A 15627-nucleotide genomic window follows, 5' to 3' on the forward strand; every position below is an offset into this window, starting at 1 on the left:
AAACCGTGGCGTTTCATAAACCTGGTTTTCATAGGAAGAGGAGATGTTAAAAAAAAATTTAAAAGAAAGACAAAAAAAATCCATAAATTATTTTGTTCTCCACAGACCTGAATGCTGCTTCAGTTCCTTCCGGAGACTGGATGCTAAAGCTGCTACTGAAAAATTCCAGCAGGATCTGGGTTTCCGAATGTTGAACTGTGGAAGGACAGATCTGATCAATCAAGCAATAGATGCACTGGGAGCCGATGGAGTTAACACCATGGATGATCAGGTATGCCATATAAACACAAAAAACATTTCTGCATCAACAAATGGTGTTCCTTTCCATGTAGGTCTTAAGCGTTAGTTGCCTCTCCAAATCTTCTCTAACTCTAGATGATGTTTTAATATTCTAATGCATTTCAGCACAGGGGCTCATTACTCTGCAAAGTCTTTAGCTGCTTCTGTTTGTGCTGTCAGTCCCATCAAGTAGCAACAGAGTCTGTTCTCTGGAGCATCATTCAGTGTGCTGATTTACCTTCTAATTAAAAAAAAACCAACACAACAGAACAGCCACACAGCTCCCCCAAATAAACACTCATTACAAATGTCACAGCAATGAGAAGGACCTGACACGTCTCAGAAACTATAGGATATTTATCAGTAAGAAGGATTTAAATTCAAGTAGAAAGGTTTTTAGACCCAACTGTGAAACAGATACATGCTCCACGGTACTTCCTAGCATCCTGCAATCTAAAGGGTATATGAAAATGCATTCTTACACGGGCAGAACTGCTCCTGCACAAGCCTGCATTTAACCATGTAGTCACCTTATTTACATATCCCATGTAAGTTCTGTGATCACAGACATAGGGTATCATTTCACAGGTGCCCCTGACGTTGACTTTCTTAAAGCAACACTGGTGGAACATTTATATTATGAAAGTCTGCCATTTACTTCCTTGATTTTTTTTTTTCCTTAAGTTTTTATATGTTCTGCTCATGTAGCTCTAAGGACTTCTGTTCTTCCAAAGCAGAACTGCTATTCTCTGATATTTTGCCCTGTGAACAAGTACTGTAGTAACATGGCACTCATTTCTCTATAGCCAGGAATGGTGTCTGTTTTGAAAAAGATGCATTTGCAGATTCAAAACCAGAACTCCTCCATTTGAGATTTACTTCTATTTTGATACGGCTGTCTAAAGATGAATCTGTATTATTACACAAGCATTACTGTACTATTACAACAGCAGAGAATGGTACCTGTGAAAAACTAGAACATCCAAAGTAATAAAGGAGACAAAACGCTACAGGATGTGAGCAGGAATGGATTTGGCACATTTCTTTTCTGTCCTTGGTGACTTCTGGAATTAACTCTTAAGTAACACTCATTTCTCTCACTTCATCTCTGAGCCATCACAACAGAGACAGACTTAAGGGACTGAAATATTGACCCACTGTGGCAAGTAGCGTTTTAGCAATAGGGGTATGTTGCCAAATAAATTCCTGTCTACTGTTTTCACTTCATCTGACTACAAACAATAATAATAATAAAAATATATTTCTTTTTTGCAGCCTATGAAGCTCAGTAATTGTGGACAATATATGGCTGAAATTTTCAGTGATCCCTTTTGTATTCCTGCAGTGTTCACCTCTGATTTTTTGACCACAGTGCCTTTCCATATTAGCACACTGAGCCAGCCATACACTGAAACCAAAACATTTTCAACATACACATCTGCACACACATATACACTCATGCTCTGTACCTAAGATTCATACTCTGTGTCCAGAACAGATGTCCTGATACAGAAAGGTAACTTATTTTTTTCTTCCTAAAGGGCATGACCCCACTGATGTATGCCTGCGCAGCTGGAGATGAAGCAATGGTCCAAATGCTTATAGATGCTGGAGCAAATTTAGATATACCAGTAAGTAATGGAGGGCCTCCTCTGCACCATCGTTCATCCTTGGTCTGTACATTAACGAGAGCAGTTACTAAATCACTGTCAAACTTCTAACAACTGAATCCTTAATTTCTGGAAGATTCTGCCCCAGCCTAAGGGCAAGATACTTCTTTCAGAAGTCACTACTTCAGAGGGTTGGGAAGAGGGAGAAATACCTTCAGGACCTCATGGAGCACTCACTGGCAAGTCTAATAGGCATGGTGGGGGTAATGGAGCCTCCTTACTGAAAGAGCTGCAGCTAGGAGAAACCAATAAGCCCATTAAAAAGGCCCAGAGGACAGCACAGTGTGCTTAGTGCTGGCAGTGTTTGCTAAATGGCATTTGTTACCATTCCCTGGGGCCACCCCTTACAAAGGGAAAAGCCAGCTGTGTGGAAGTCTAAAGATTATGGCTGCAGTGGTTAATAACTATCTGATTTCTTTGCCCAGGTTCCCAGTACATCTCCACGATACCCTTCAGTCCATCCTGACAGCCGGCACTGGACTGCCCTCACCTTTGCTGTGCTGCACGGGCACATCTCTGTTGTTCAGGTAAGCAGAGCAAACTCTTTGGTCAGGAATCTTCACAGAAGATACTGAGGGAATGAAGTGCTTAAGCATCCACTCTGCTCCCTCCTCCATGGAATGAATGCAAGGGGCAGCAGAATAGCTCAAGGAACTCAAAAACCAATCACAACAGACAGTAACTGCCGAATTAAGTTTACCTTGGCTCAAAGGGAAAAAAAGACTGGACTGCATACCCACTGTGTTTGTTAGCTTGAACGCTTCTAAAGGCTATATAAAAATCTTTCCTTAGGTAACCATCCTTTACAGGGTAGATGTGAGCTTACTCTGGATTCCGTGTATGAAATCACTGTTCTAGGTAAGACCTAACATAGGATAATTACCTGGAACAGTTGGCATCTCAAGAGAAGCAAACCTGCTGAACCAGGTGTCATGCTCTACAAACAGTTCTAGATTCATGATACAAACATGAACTTATGTGCTGTGCCCAGGCCAGTACCATTAACTGGGGGTGGCTGAGACTATTCAGTTGTGACAGCATTACCCATTACAGCCGTCTGGACTCTCACACAGAGGAAGAACCTCTGCTGCTGGCCAGAGCACGGTCCTCATCACTGCTGTTGCAGTGACGCTGCTCTGAGTGCACTGCTTGGCTGAAAGAGATGCGTAACCTCCCCTTTGTCTAGGAGACACGAAATTGCCTTTGAACGCACCAAGCTACTCACAAAGAAAGCCACTTCTGTGCACGGCAAATCATTAAGGCTGCTAGGGCCTCCTTATGCAGGCACTGCAGGGCCTGGGAGAGATGGAGGGCTGTTTAGCCTCCAGGGCTAATCCCCTGAAGGTGTACCCTGGTTCCTGCACACGGCATGAAACTGAGTAAGATCAACTCCCTGTGCTCAAAAGGGGCTCCTTGGAGCTGGCAAATTACAAGTAGCAAAACCGAGTTTATAATAAGAGAGAAAATTAAAAGAAGTAGATATTCTCCAATCTGCCAGCTGAGAATTCTTTTCTGCATAAACTCACTACTGAGTGCAGTTTCTTTTGCTTTACTACATCTCTAATCTGACATTTGTGTAGAGGCTTTAGCCCTAGGCTGATCAGAGACACGCATCAGAAACTTGCCCTGCAAAAGGTAATTTGCTTTAGCCTTTGAGATGTTCCCTTTGTGTGTATGCACTCTTCACTCTTCCTTCCTAGCACACAGCCTCCTCTGGGATGCATTGCCCAACTGCTCTTTTCTCAGCCTCTTGTCTTTATTTGCAGCTACTCCTGGATGCTGGTGCACACGTTGAGGGTTCTGCTGTTAACAGCGGAGAAGACAACTATGCTGAGACCCCACTTCAGCTGGCTTCAGCAGCAGGTAAGTGACACACAACCACAGCACGCTGTCTCTTGCTATCACAAAACAACCACAACTGGTCAGGGTTCTGCAAAATGCGTTAGGATTCGTTCTGCACTGTGGTCTGAAGGTGCTGTGGATAGCACAAAGATACCAAGTAGGCAGCACCAGGAGCAAGACAGTCAGCATGTTTTTTCATTTCTAAGCCTGAGTTGGCAGGGAGTGACAACAATCACCATCTGCAACAACTGATGGGCACTAAATGAGTGCCTATTTCTGCCAGTAATACCAATCATAACCTCCTGCCAGCAGCCTCCATACTTAAGCTGAAACAGCTCCTCCTTTGCACAAGGCTCTGTTAAGAAACATAAAACAGCTACTGTCTTGCCTAGGCATGTCTTGGATCTAAATAACTTCCAGATGCAAAAATTAACAAGTTTAAATTCAGCCTGAGGAAAGAATAACTGCCATATAAAGACATTTGTTTTATTAATTTATTAAATAAAAGTAAAATTCTGCATTTCTTCTACTTAGCTCTGTGAAGATTTCTCTGTGAAGAAGCATTCCATGAACAAGTCTGTGCTCATCTAAAAGCGCCTGTTGTTTTTCCAGCATGTCAGTTCTAGCCTTTTTTTTCCCCTTTCATTTCCTTCTGATTTATTTTTGTGCCTTTGTGAACACAAGTCTCTGCCTTATCTGCTCCAAGCTTTACTGAGGGGATAAAAAAACCCAGCTTCCACAGCCCAGTGAAAGATGCACGTTGTGCTGGTACACCTTGCCTGATAACAGTCCTGAGTTACGTTTCAAAAAGGGAAGAGACATGATGTTTCTGTTAATTGCTCCCCAGGGAACTACGAGTTGGTCAGCCTACTGCTCAGCAGGGGAGCTGACCCCCTCCTGAGCATGCTGGAGGTCAATGGCATGTCATCTTCACTTCATGAAGACATGAACTGTTTCAGTCACTCAGCTGCACATGGACACAGGTAAAGCTCCATTTATGTTCAGGAGAGTTTTCTGCCTGAGGCTAACACACTGTAGGTGCACTGCATGTCTTACCCCCAAATCCCTGCATGTGCAGTTCAGAAGATGTTGTTATGGCTGTGCTGATAGCAGCCGTTTTTTAGTGCTGATTATTATCTCTGATTATTCCAGTTATGATGTAGGTAGTGCCAGGGGGAACTGACAATCTAAACCTTTCTGTTGCATCCCCTTGAGGAAAAACAAAAATCGTACAGCATTTTCATTATTCATTAACAGCAATTTTGAAAAAGGAAAGGGATTATATTGTGGTCAAAAGCGCAAAATGCAACAGAAAAGTCACTTGCTTTTTCTCTCATTTGCTGGTCTAGCTCTGTGGCACTGAGGGAGGGTAAAGAGGAGCTGGTTCTGGGCCATGCATTAGCAGAGTAAGTTCCACCTTTGTTGCCAACCAAGATAGTGGCTCACGTACTGAGACAGACTCCAGTCACATCAAGAAGCAGCAAAAAGATATTGGTACAGAATTCAGTTGACTTTGGCTTCTGGATGACTGACCAAGAGATCAGTCATTAATACACTGAAAAGCTAGACTAGGCTTTCTAACCCTGCTTGCAGGGTGGTTATTTAGAAAGAAGACGTTATATACAAACTCATCCAGAAATTTTTATTCCCAGAATTATGTCAGCATCACGAGCCAATTACAGCAGGCCCACGCCACCCATGGAGATGGGCTGAGTGATGTCTGGGGGTCTCTTGCAGCATCACCACACGCCTTTATGGCAACGTGCTCAGCAGCAGCTACCTTGCTGGCACACAGATGTGCTTTACAGCAGAGGCAAAAGTGCACCTCCAGGCACATCACACATCTGGCTACTCCAGGGAAAACATCCCGAGTTCAAATGAGGCCCAAACTCAGCAGAGCTGGAACAGCCTAATGCTGTTATTTACAGTGTAAAATTACAAGAATGCCGTTCTGATCCCAACTCCGTTCCCCTCCCACAACCTGCTGTGACATCCAACCACACAAACTGAAATTCAAGGCTTCTTCTCCACACAGGTGGGGGAGGACAATGGAAAGTCTGCAGTTCCCCAGTTCCAGTCACATGGAGTCCTGTGGGTGCAAGGAGAGCACCAGCTAACAGTGCTGCAGTGTCGCAGCCACGTGTCTGGGTGGACTCCCAGGGATGAGAATGTCTGCTACAGCTGGCTGCAGCTGGCGGCAGGGAGGCCAACGATGCAAGCTGCCTAAAGTGGCTGTCTGGACATAAGAAAACCTCTTTCTTGCAACTGCTCTATGAAATTCCAAACCAGAAAATTCTCCCTGGATTTAGTGATGCAGAACTGTCACTTTTTTTTTTCTATTTACTGGTACAAAAAGCAAACCTGACTAAAACAACAGCTCTAAAGACGGTCAAGGGTTCTAACAGATGCTTTGTAATTGTTACTTCAGAGCTTAAGGTGTTACCACAGATAGAGCTGGCAGAGGAAGCGTGCATCTAGGAGAGTGCCCTAGTACAATCTGCAACAAAAATCAGTTTGCTCCAACTTGTGCCCCGTACCACTAAGGTACAAGAACATATCACATTATTTTGTCCCTGCTATCAGGGCATCAGTTTCTGTCTCATGGTGTGAGAAAGGACAGAAGTCTTAAATGTTCCACATGTGCCAGATGTCTGCCAGAGTCCATCTCTATCTTTGGGAAGGAAATAATTTGCTAAGCCATACCTCTAACCCCAAATCACCACAGTTCTGCCCGAACTATTGCTATTTCATTAATAAACAGTATCTCCTGTTCCTCCTCAGGAATGTTCTGCGCAAGCTCCTGACCCAGCCCCAGCAACTGAAGGGAGATGTCCTCTCACTGGAGGAGATTTTGGCCGAGGGAGTGGAGAGCGACACCTCCAGCCAGGGCAGCTCCAATGAGGGACAGGTCAAGCTATGTAAAACAAGAACGAAGGCCCTGCAGGAAGCCATGTATTACAGTGCTGAGCATGGCTATGTAGACATCACCATGGAGCTCAGAGGACTTGGTGAGGTGTTTTCTTTCTTTATATATATATTTTTTTAAAGTCTTGTGCACATTTAGGGAATGCACAGCTTTTTTCCAATTTCATTTGGACAAATGCCTGCAAATCTATCCTAAGCTTCTGGGAAACAGCTGTATGTAATTTAAACTAAAACGTGTTTAAGGCTTCTCACCAGGTTTTCCAAACTCCCACTGTTTTGGGATGTCCATCACTTCTGTTCCCAATAATCAGAAGCAAGGGGTATCTCTCTCCCTTCTGTACTCTGTTTCTGAGGCTAGCCCCTTTAACTCAATGGCAACATCAGGGATTAAACTGCATTTGATTTAGATGTAAAAAAAACATATTTGATCTAAAGGCAGAAAAGAGAAGCTTTGAAGTTTGTGTGTCTACCGTCAACCATGAGACAAGACCTCACGCTCTGTGTAGGGTCAGGTATTCATACAAGCTTGGTTCAAATTTACTCTGTGGTTCTGACCAACAATGAAGCTAAGTACACGACAAGGGGTCTTTGGTCCTTAACAATCAGCAGAAGGCCATGGACCAGCTTATGGTCCTGGAACTAATCCTCTGCTGCTGTAGGCAAGTCAATCTGTCAGTGACCCAGCTCAGTCACCTTTAATAACAAGACTAAAATGTATCTGCTGTAAGGCAATAGGTAACGATTTACTTCAGCGTTACGACAACTAATGGAGGGATGCACCCACTGTTATTTTGGCACTCATCAGCTTCCTCTTGGTATGGCTACAGGAGTCCCGTGGAAGCTGCACGTGTGGATTGAATCGCTGCGGACAACGTTCTACCAGTCTCGCTACTCGGTTGTACAGACCCTCTTACGGGAATTTGTCACCATTAAGGAAGAAGACTACAACGAGGAACTGGTTAACGAAGGGTTGCAGCTCATGTTTGATATCCTCAAAACCAGCAAAGTAATCATTAGTTTCGTAACAGTATCAAAATCAAGTCAGCTCTTCTGCTATTGTACACATCAACAAAAGAACGAGCGCGTATGCAGAGCCCCTATGGCTACAGCATGAAGATGGCCCCAGCAGCATTTACCTGAATTCATTTACAGCCCAGTGACAGGAATCATAAAAGCAGCCCTCACAGTACAGATGTTTATTTCTGTATTAGTGATAGCTGTTCTGTTAAAAGTCCAGTTCAGCAACTGATGTTTGAAACTGTGCAAATGTAACAGGAACCATTATCATTACAGCACTGGGCAATTTGGGCTATTCCAAGTATAATCTAGGAGCTTTCTGAACACTGCTTCTGTTCAGCAATATTTTCCTTCTTTTCTCTCACTTAAAGACTGCCTGTGTCTATTTCTTGACAGAGAGTTGGCCTGTAAACTGTTGCTGAGAGCATTCTTTCAGAGCGCACTGTTAGATTGTGTGCTGGTCCCTCTGTCTTGAGGTTGTTCCTCTAGGGAGCAGTCACTGTAAAGCCTTGAGAGAACTGTTAGGGAATGTCTGAAGCTTGCTCAGAGCCAAGTGCTGACGGATACCTGCTCTACCTTCCTTACAGAATGATTCTATCAATCAGCAGCTTGCATCCATCTTCACCCACTGCTATGGCAGCAGTCCCATTCCCAGTATTCCTGAAATCCACAAGACACTGCCAGCTCGACTTGGTAAGATGCTCGCCCAAAAACTGAAGCTTTTGTAATATTTTTTTAAAGCATATACAGTTTAAAAAAAAAAAAAACCCACTCATCCTCATTTTCTTTTCCTACCTTAACAGATCCTCACTTTCTAAACAATAAAGAGATGTCTGATGTGACTTTCTTAGTAGAAGGAAAGCTGTTTTATGCACACAAAGTCCTGCTGGTTACTGCATCTAACAGGTAAGTCACTTCCTACAGCCCTGTATATAGTATTAAAGGAAGCTTTGTCCCTTTAGTCCTTTATTTCTGTGACTAGTGCTGAATCACTCACTGCAGTAATGCAGCTGCTGAGGATACAGACTGCAGATGTAATTCAGGGTTGCGGGATCAATGCATATAATCTTTGCTAATGTTAAGAACAGAGCATAAGGATGAGTTTTCCTATACATCTAGTTTTTCTTAGTCATTCCTAATGTGTGTTAAGGAGATCCTGAGCCGCACTGACATAAATTAACCAGCAATAACCTCAAAAAACCTGTGCAGTAGTTGGAGCATACAGACCCAGGCATTCAGTGCCTCTTCCATTCTCCCTCTGTTTGCTAGCTAGAGCCACAATTGTTCCACGTTTCACCTGCGGCTGGTACACATGCATCTTTCTCCCACTGACAATTAACAGTGTTTTCAACTGTTACAATGCACAGTTCACAGGGTAATTTGCCCCTGAAGTTCCAAAGTAGTTATCATTAGATTAAAAGAAAATCATTTTTAAGTTGACGGAGGAAGGTCTTTCACCTTGCTCAAGCTGCTTGTCAATAGGCAATGAGTGTGTGAAGTAATACAGAACGTATTAAAATTATTCTCAGGTTTAAGACTCTGATGACCAACAAAACAGAACATGACTGCCATGGAAGCAAGACTGTTGAAATTAGTGATATGAAATACAATATTTTCAAGGTATGTAGCCCCTCTCACCTTTTCTTTCCTTATCATCTTCTCATATACTTTGAAGCGACTTAATATTGGTGACAATCTACAACTAGAGGTGGGTTTAAATTCAACCTGTCTGTATTTCCTGAGTCTGCTCTCAGTCTAAAGCTCTTCAGCTGCAACCACATCCAAACAAAAACTTCCAGCCTATATTTTTTTTTACTCTCACTAGACAACTTGCTCTCCCATAAAACAGGAGTAGTCTTATATTAACACACTAAGAGGTTTCCAGGCAAATTTTACATCCTGTTAACCAAAAGGTAAGCTTACTTACAGGCCTACTACCAGGTTTTGTTATTAATTCAAACCATATTATCAGAAATTAATGACATCCTTTTCAAGAAAGGCTCAAAAATTGAGAATTTCACTTCACTTTTAGGACCTCTGTGGATTTAATGGGCCTAAAATTTGTGATGGAGATAAGGTTGGTTACTTAGCATATACCCGAGGACAAAAACAAGTAGTAAAGCATGCCAGTTAAGTTATTCCAGCTTTCCAGGTCTGCATTTCAAATTTGGAAGAAAGGCACAGAACAGAGAAATCTAAAGTGCAGGATGGGTTGTGTAATTGCTTCACTACAGAGTTGAGTCTCTGTGATGCATAGAGAGCTCTGTTAGTCATCAGTAGTATAACTTCACATTGAGAGAATGAATATTGCCTGTTAGAACATCTCTGTCCTGCTAAAAAGGGGCCATACAAGTATGGTGTTAGATGGATGACATCCAAACTATGCAGCTCAGGCAGTGACAGAAAGAAAAATAGAATCAAATGGAATGAAACAAACCTCCCTAACAAAATTTGTACATCAAAAGGTTTCTGAAGATAAACTTTTGCTTCACTGGCAAGTGCAAGTAATTAAAAAGAAATAAAACAGTGGAAATGCTTCCTGGGGCTAGACAACTTGATGGTAAATAAAATCAAGCTAGTTGAGGAGGTTCTGACATTCTACAGTAATCTCAATTACAGTGCTCAAAGGATGGGGCAGCAAACAGAACCACTGGAGCTCTAGGTTCTGCTCAAGGCTCTGCTGGAAGCAGCTTGCCTTCCCTGTGTTTGCACTGCTCAAATAAGAACACTTTACAAGTACAAGCTGAATTTTGTTACCACTGCCATTAGAACTGATAAGCACAGCATGTATCCATACCTGCTTCCACAGTATGAGAAACTGGGAGCGACTTCTCTTCCAGCTCCACATGGAGCTGTTCCCGATATGGCACTCCTGGTTTAGCTGGGGTGTGCGCATGGAGATCAAAGAGCCCCAACTGCCATTGCTGCAAACAATTAAGTTTTTTCCTCTGGCCCTGATGGGGGTGTGGGGGAGGCTGGAAACTGATTAGAAGCACAGCAGGGGAGGCAAATGGCTGGGAGGTCCCTGCTACACACGTGCTCATGGCATGGCACTCAGTGCTCCAGCTAGCTGCCAGCTCTGTGTGTGTGACCAGCCTGCAAGGCTTTACCAAACAAGAACGTTTTTACAAGGATGTTCATATCGGAGACACGCTGTCACCCTCCCAGCTTAAAATCTTCAGCAGGGCCTTCTTCAAAGCCCAAGAAGAAATAAGTATTAGAAAGCAGCAAACGCTAGAGAAAAGCCAAGTGGAGGTGGGAGCCAGCATACTGTGTCTGCTCAGGAAGGGGACTACAGGCATGCACAGCCCCCCGGTGACTTCAGTGATAACAGCCTCATGGCTGGCCTTCTTCCCATTCCAGATGCTGATGCAGTACTTATACTATGGAGGAACAGAATCCATGGAAATTCCCACCACTGATATCTTAGAGGTGAGAGCATTCCCTTCTAAATCTCGCTATGCGTGCTGAGCATAAACAGGGTTTGAAAAAGCAAAAACTAGGAGCTAACAGCAAGCTTGTAATCCAAGAGCAGAGAAGTTTGAAGTTTCAACACAGCTGATTGCTAATTCTTATTTCTAAGCATTTGATATTATGTCCACGAGATGCAAAGGGAAAAGATGCATGACTGCAGTGCTTTAAGGATCAGAGCTGGGTGGAAGCTTCCTCTACATGTTCTCCTCTCTGTTGTGGCAGAAGGAAGCAGGCAGCAGTAAGGCTGTGCAGCACAATTCCACAGCTCCGCTGCCCACAGCAGGCCAAACAGCAAGCAAGAGGTTTAAAGGCCATAAAGAAACGACTGAAACAAGCTGAAATTCTACAGCACTACTTATGGTTCAGCAAAAAGTGGACTAAGAGCACTTCCCCATTGCAAACGTATCCTCTTACAATAATGCTGCTCAGTCACAAGCAGTCCAGTGAGAGTGAAGTTTGCTGCTGAAGGCTTCACACAGCTGTTCTGCTTTGTTTTGATGAAAGGGGGTTTCCAGCAGTCTAAGTCTTGTTTGTCAGTGGCAAAAAGGCAGCACAGATGCAGGAGAAGTAAGCCTGTGCTATTGGCTCCTCGGTTAGGACTTAGCCATTAAACAAGGCAGTCACAAACTGTTCAGAGAAGAAATGGTCAGTTCTGTCTGCGTTCCCTACCTCTTTCAAGGCTCACGATCTCAATGAGCTTATCTCTTGTCCTAATAGCTGCTGTCGGCTGCCAGCCTGTTTCAACTGGACGGCCTCCAGAGACACTGTGAAATCCTCTGTGCCCAGACGATCAGCATGGAAAACTCTGTTAGCATCTATAAATATGCAAAGGTACGTGCCTAACTGTCTTATTTAAGAATCACGATGAAGCAGCAGTCTCATTTCAGTGACTAAATACAATGGGCATAGAGTAGGTACCTGCTATGCTGGTTACTGCCCCAGCCACAACCACAAATGAGATGATGCGTAGGGCTTCGCAGGCTGAAACCTAATCCAGCACTAGCATGTCTTTCCATCCAAAGCAATCATGTATGAAATCGATGAGAGATCCCTACAGAGCTGTGCGGAGATGACCTGGCATGCTGAAAGAGCAACATCATCCAGCAAAGCCTAAGAGATTCCCATCCTCAGAGCAGCAGGGGCACTTGATCACGTAGTACAGCAATTAAGTAGCAAAGCCTTTCCCAGCACTCCTGCTGAAGTCATGTAGCTCCAGAACTAGCAGAAACCTTTATATCAGACCACCTAACCTATCTTCTCAATAAAATCATTGAGGAAATAGCCTGCCATCCTGCAAAGTTTGGCAGACACAAGGTCAGATCCCTTAAAAGACAAACAGAAGTATCGGGGGTAGTGATGTGCACTTACTTTGCTTGTAGTGGTGCACTGATATTTTTTTTTCCCTGTGGAACTGTTTTACAGCCTAAAATTTAACTTTGTACATTGGTAGAGAGATAAAAAAGAACATTCTTCCCTTGCCTTTAATACTTTTCATTACATTGCTATTTGTGCAAAGCTCCCAGAACCTGTGTGTGTACAGTGCTTCCAAGTACTGAACACTTGCCCTCTATCATCTAGCTGCCCCCAGTAGCTCTGAAGCAAAGGGAACCAGATCAGAGCCACACTGCCCCCCTACCACGTTTCAGAAGTGCAACATCCCTGTTTTCCTACCCTCACCTCCTTTCTCTAGCAGAACCACATTTCCTATTGCCACAAGCTATGTGCACCAGCTGGCAGCACATTACTTTATGTTGCACACACACTCCCGGCCTGCACAGCAGAACAGGTACCTTGCCCACTTCATCAGCCAGCTGCTCTCTTCCTTTAAGAGGAAGCAGCCAGCCTGCAGGCCTCACAGCTCTGCCAGCAGCAGGCCACCAGGGGAAGAAATTAAAACAAGCTTAAATGCCTCTCTACTCGCACCTGTGCCTGCAAAAAGCATCAAAAGAAATTTACCAGTCATCACTGGTCCTACCAGAGTTCTTTTCCATAGTCATTGCTGTCCTTTTTTTCATCTCAGAAAACACTGGAAGTGAAATCAGGCCCAGGCACGTACCACAGGTCTGTGACATACAGAAAAAGCTAACTGACTGTACGCTTTTCTGCAGATTCACAATGCACCTGAACTAGCATCTTTTTGTGAAGGCTTCTTCCTCAAACACATGAGCTCTCTTCTAGAGCAGGACTCATTCAGACAGCTGATCTACAGCAGGAACAGCAAAGTGCAAGGCTTGGACCCTCTGCGGGACTTGCAGACAGCCCTGGCAGGCCGCCTGCATTCTGTGTACGTCACCTCCAGGGTGTGAAGCAGGAACGAGGCGGTGGCAGAAGCGCTGGTTCAAACTGCACGGGGACACTGCCTCAGGCAGAGCTGAGGCTTTCCTGTCTGCCTTCTGGAGTCATCAGTTCTTGCTGGAAGTCCCCTACAACAGATACCCCATCGGCAAGAGGGGGTGCCACGTCCCACTGAAGGACGGGAGCCGGCTTCTCTGTGCTACTACTGTCAGAGCTACGCTGTGTGAACAGTGCGAACAAGAACTGGAGACGCAAGCAAAGGACCCCGACTGAAGAGATCAATGCTGCTGTTCAAACAAAGCACAGTGCAGGGCTGTAGAGAAGTGAGGCACTTTACCTAGCTCTAACACCTAATACCTAGTCTTAAGTGTCCGTCTACACACCGTAACAGCCACCTAGTTCATACGCATACACGTTTTACTTGTAAAAAGGCTGCACAGAAGGAGTTTTCCAATCCTACAGACCACTGCCCATTCAGCAACTCAACAGTCTGAACACAGAACGTCTGATGTACACAGACTCTTTCACTACAGTAATCAACACCAGTTTCCACACATGGCAAGAGACTCCAGCATAAGTTTTCCCCTGAACTGTTTGCACCTTGAGGGTGAGATTGTGTAGATGTATGAGGCTGAGTAGGAACTGCTAACTCTGGAATTACTCACTCTTCACACCTAATACGAAGAACTGAGATGGGGCAGGGAGGGAGAAGACTTCTTTTTTCAAATATGGTTTCACTATGCTAATTGTTTGGATCCAAGCCGAGGGTAAAAGTACTGCCTCCCCTTTCTCTGCAAAGGTTTGATAGCCCAATTCACTTTTACCTTAAAAACACGTCTGTAAACATTATCTGTGAGACCTGACATCCTAAGAGATACTTTCTAAAAGACTCAGGTGTAGAAGCAGCTATCGCTAAGCTGAAGAACTGTCCAACAGCATAAATAAGCAATAAAAGTCTCCCTAAGACCATGAGAAACACACAGCTTGACGCTCTGTTCTCTCTCTGGAGCTAAGTTAGAGGTACGAGTTCTGAAAAGTCTCTGCCTCTTCATCCTCATCTGTGGGGTGATGATTCCACTACCTCAGGGGAGACCGTGCACAGCTCACTGCTGCCTCAAGGTAGGCTGCACTCTGATGTTCGGGCCGCAGCCGTTACACAAGATGCCTCAACTCACGTACTCAAGATTCACATTTTTCCTTGCTTGCAGCAGATGGATGTTTCCATTCAGAAAGAATTCATGCTAGACATTCTCCTAGCTGACTTAAGTAGAAGGAAACAGTTCAATATAGTTTTATGTCTGCTTACTTGTTTTTCTCTTTTTAAATAAGCCCAGCCTTAAGCAGCTGGTTAGTTGTATACAGCTGCACACCTCGCTCTCAACAACCTCCAGCTATTCCCCTATCTCCTTAAGCACACTCCTCAAGTATGTGCTAAAACGTGCTCATTGGTGGGCAAAGAAAGAACAGAAAGCAATAGTTCAGGTGGGAAACTGCCACTTCTTAAAAATCCCAACCATTAATATTGTAACCAGGCACAGTGGTAGAAGTAGGCTCAGCTGGGCATAAGCTCCAATGCAAGATATAGACGTGGTTTAAGTAGATGAAAGGAAGGAGAATGAACTGTAGCATCCATCAGCAAATTCACCAAAACCCGACATCCCTGCTTTCCTGAAGGGTCTGCATCACAGGCACACTGCATGCAAGGGGAACAATTAGCCTAGGAGCAGTTATCTGACAGACACGTTGGTCAGAGCACACACCAAGTAGTGTACGCATCCACTTCCAAAGACCACCAGCTTCAGTAACCCTATTTATTATCAGAAAGCCATACAGATGCTTCAGAATTATCACTGTTCTGCCTGAAAAACACCACAGGAAGTTCTATCTTGGAAGCTATTTTCAAGCTATCTGTACAAAAATGTGCGTCCTCGTTTGTTGCTGTAATATTACAATGCTTTGTTAATTGTACATTAATGGTGTCATTTATGTAAATGTACTGGGATTTTATTAACAACATAATTTTAAAATACACAGCTGCTGTTATTCATTCCGCTTCCCTAAGAATGAGAAAAAACATATTTAAAAACTTCTGTGGAAAAGGTAGCTGCAGTTCTATCATCTCGCA

The 15627-nt window shown here is 43.9% G+C and overlaps 1 protein-coding gene across 2 annotated transcripts in view; it reads left to right on the forward strand.

Moving 5' to 3' along the window:
• ABTB2 (ankyrin repeat and BTB domain containing 2) overlaps positions 1-14262 on the forward strand; it is a 125776-nt gene extending 111514 nt beyond the window's left edge. Inside the window, exons 5-17 of one of the 2 annotated variants that reach the window (XM_065754979.1) lie at positions 106-271; positions 1821-1910; positions 2375-2476; positions 3716-3812; positions 4639-4774; positions 6573-6799; positions 7544-7722; positions 8321-8426; positions 8537-8639; positions 9263-9353; positions 11097-11165; positions 11925-12038; positions 13391-14262. In XM_065754979.1, the coding sequence (XP_065611051.1) occupies positions 106-271; positions 1821-1910; positions 2375-2476; positions 3716-3812; positions 4639-4774; positions 6573-6799; positions 7544-7722; positions 8321-8426; positions 8537-8639; positions 9263-9353; positions 11097-11165; positions 11925-12038; positions 13391-13513 (1603 nt within the window). In that variant the 3' untranslated portion in view covers positions 13514-14262. Of the gene's footprint in view, positions 1-105; positions 272-1820; positions 1911-2374; positions 2477-3715; positions 3813-4638; positions 4775-6572; positions 6800-7543; positions 7723-8320; positions 8427-8536; positions 8640-9262; positions 9354-11096; positions 11166-11924; positions 12039-13315 lie in introns of both variants that reach the window. The other variant, XM_065754978.1, reaches the window with a different exon arrangement.
• The last annotated feature ends 1365 nt before the right edge of the window (positions 14263-15627 follow it).

The sequence above is a fragment of the Cyrtonyx montezumae genome, unplaced genomic scaffold (genome assembly GCF_038088225.1).
Source record: "Cyrtonyx montezumae isolate F1298 unplaced genomic scaffold, pur_monq_1.0 scaffold_10, whole genome shotgun sequence".
NCBI lineage: Eukaryota > Metazoa > Chordata > Aves > Galliformes > Odontophoridae > Cyrtonyx > Cyrtonyx montezumae.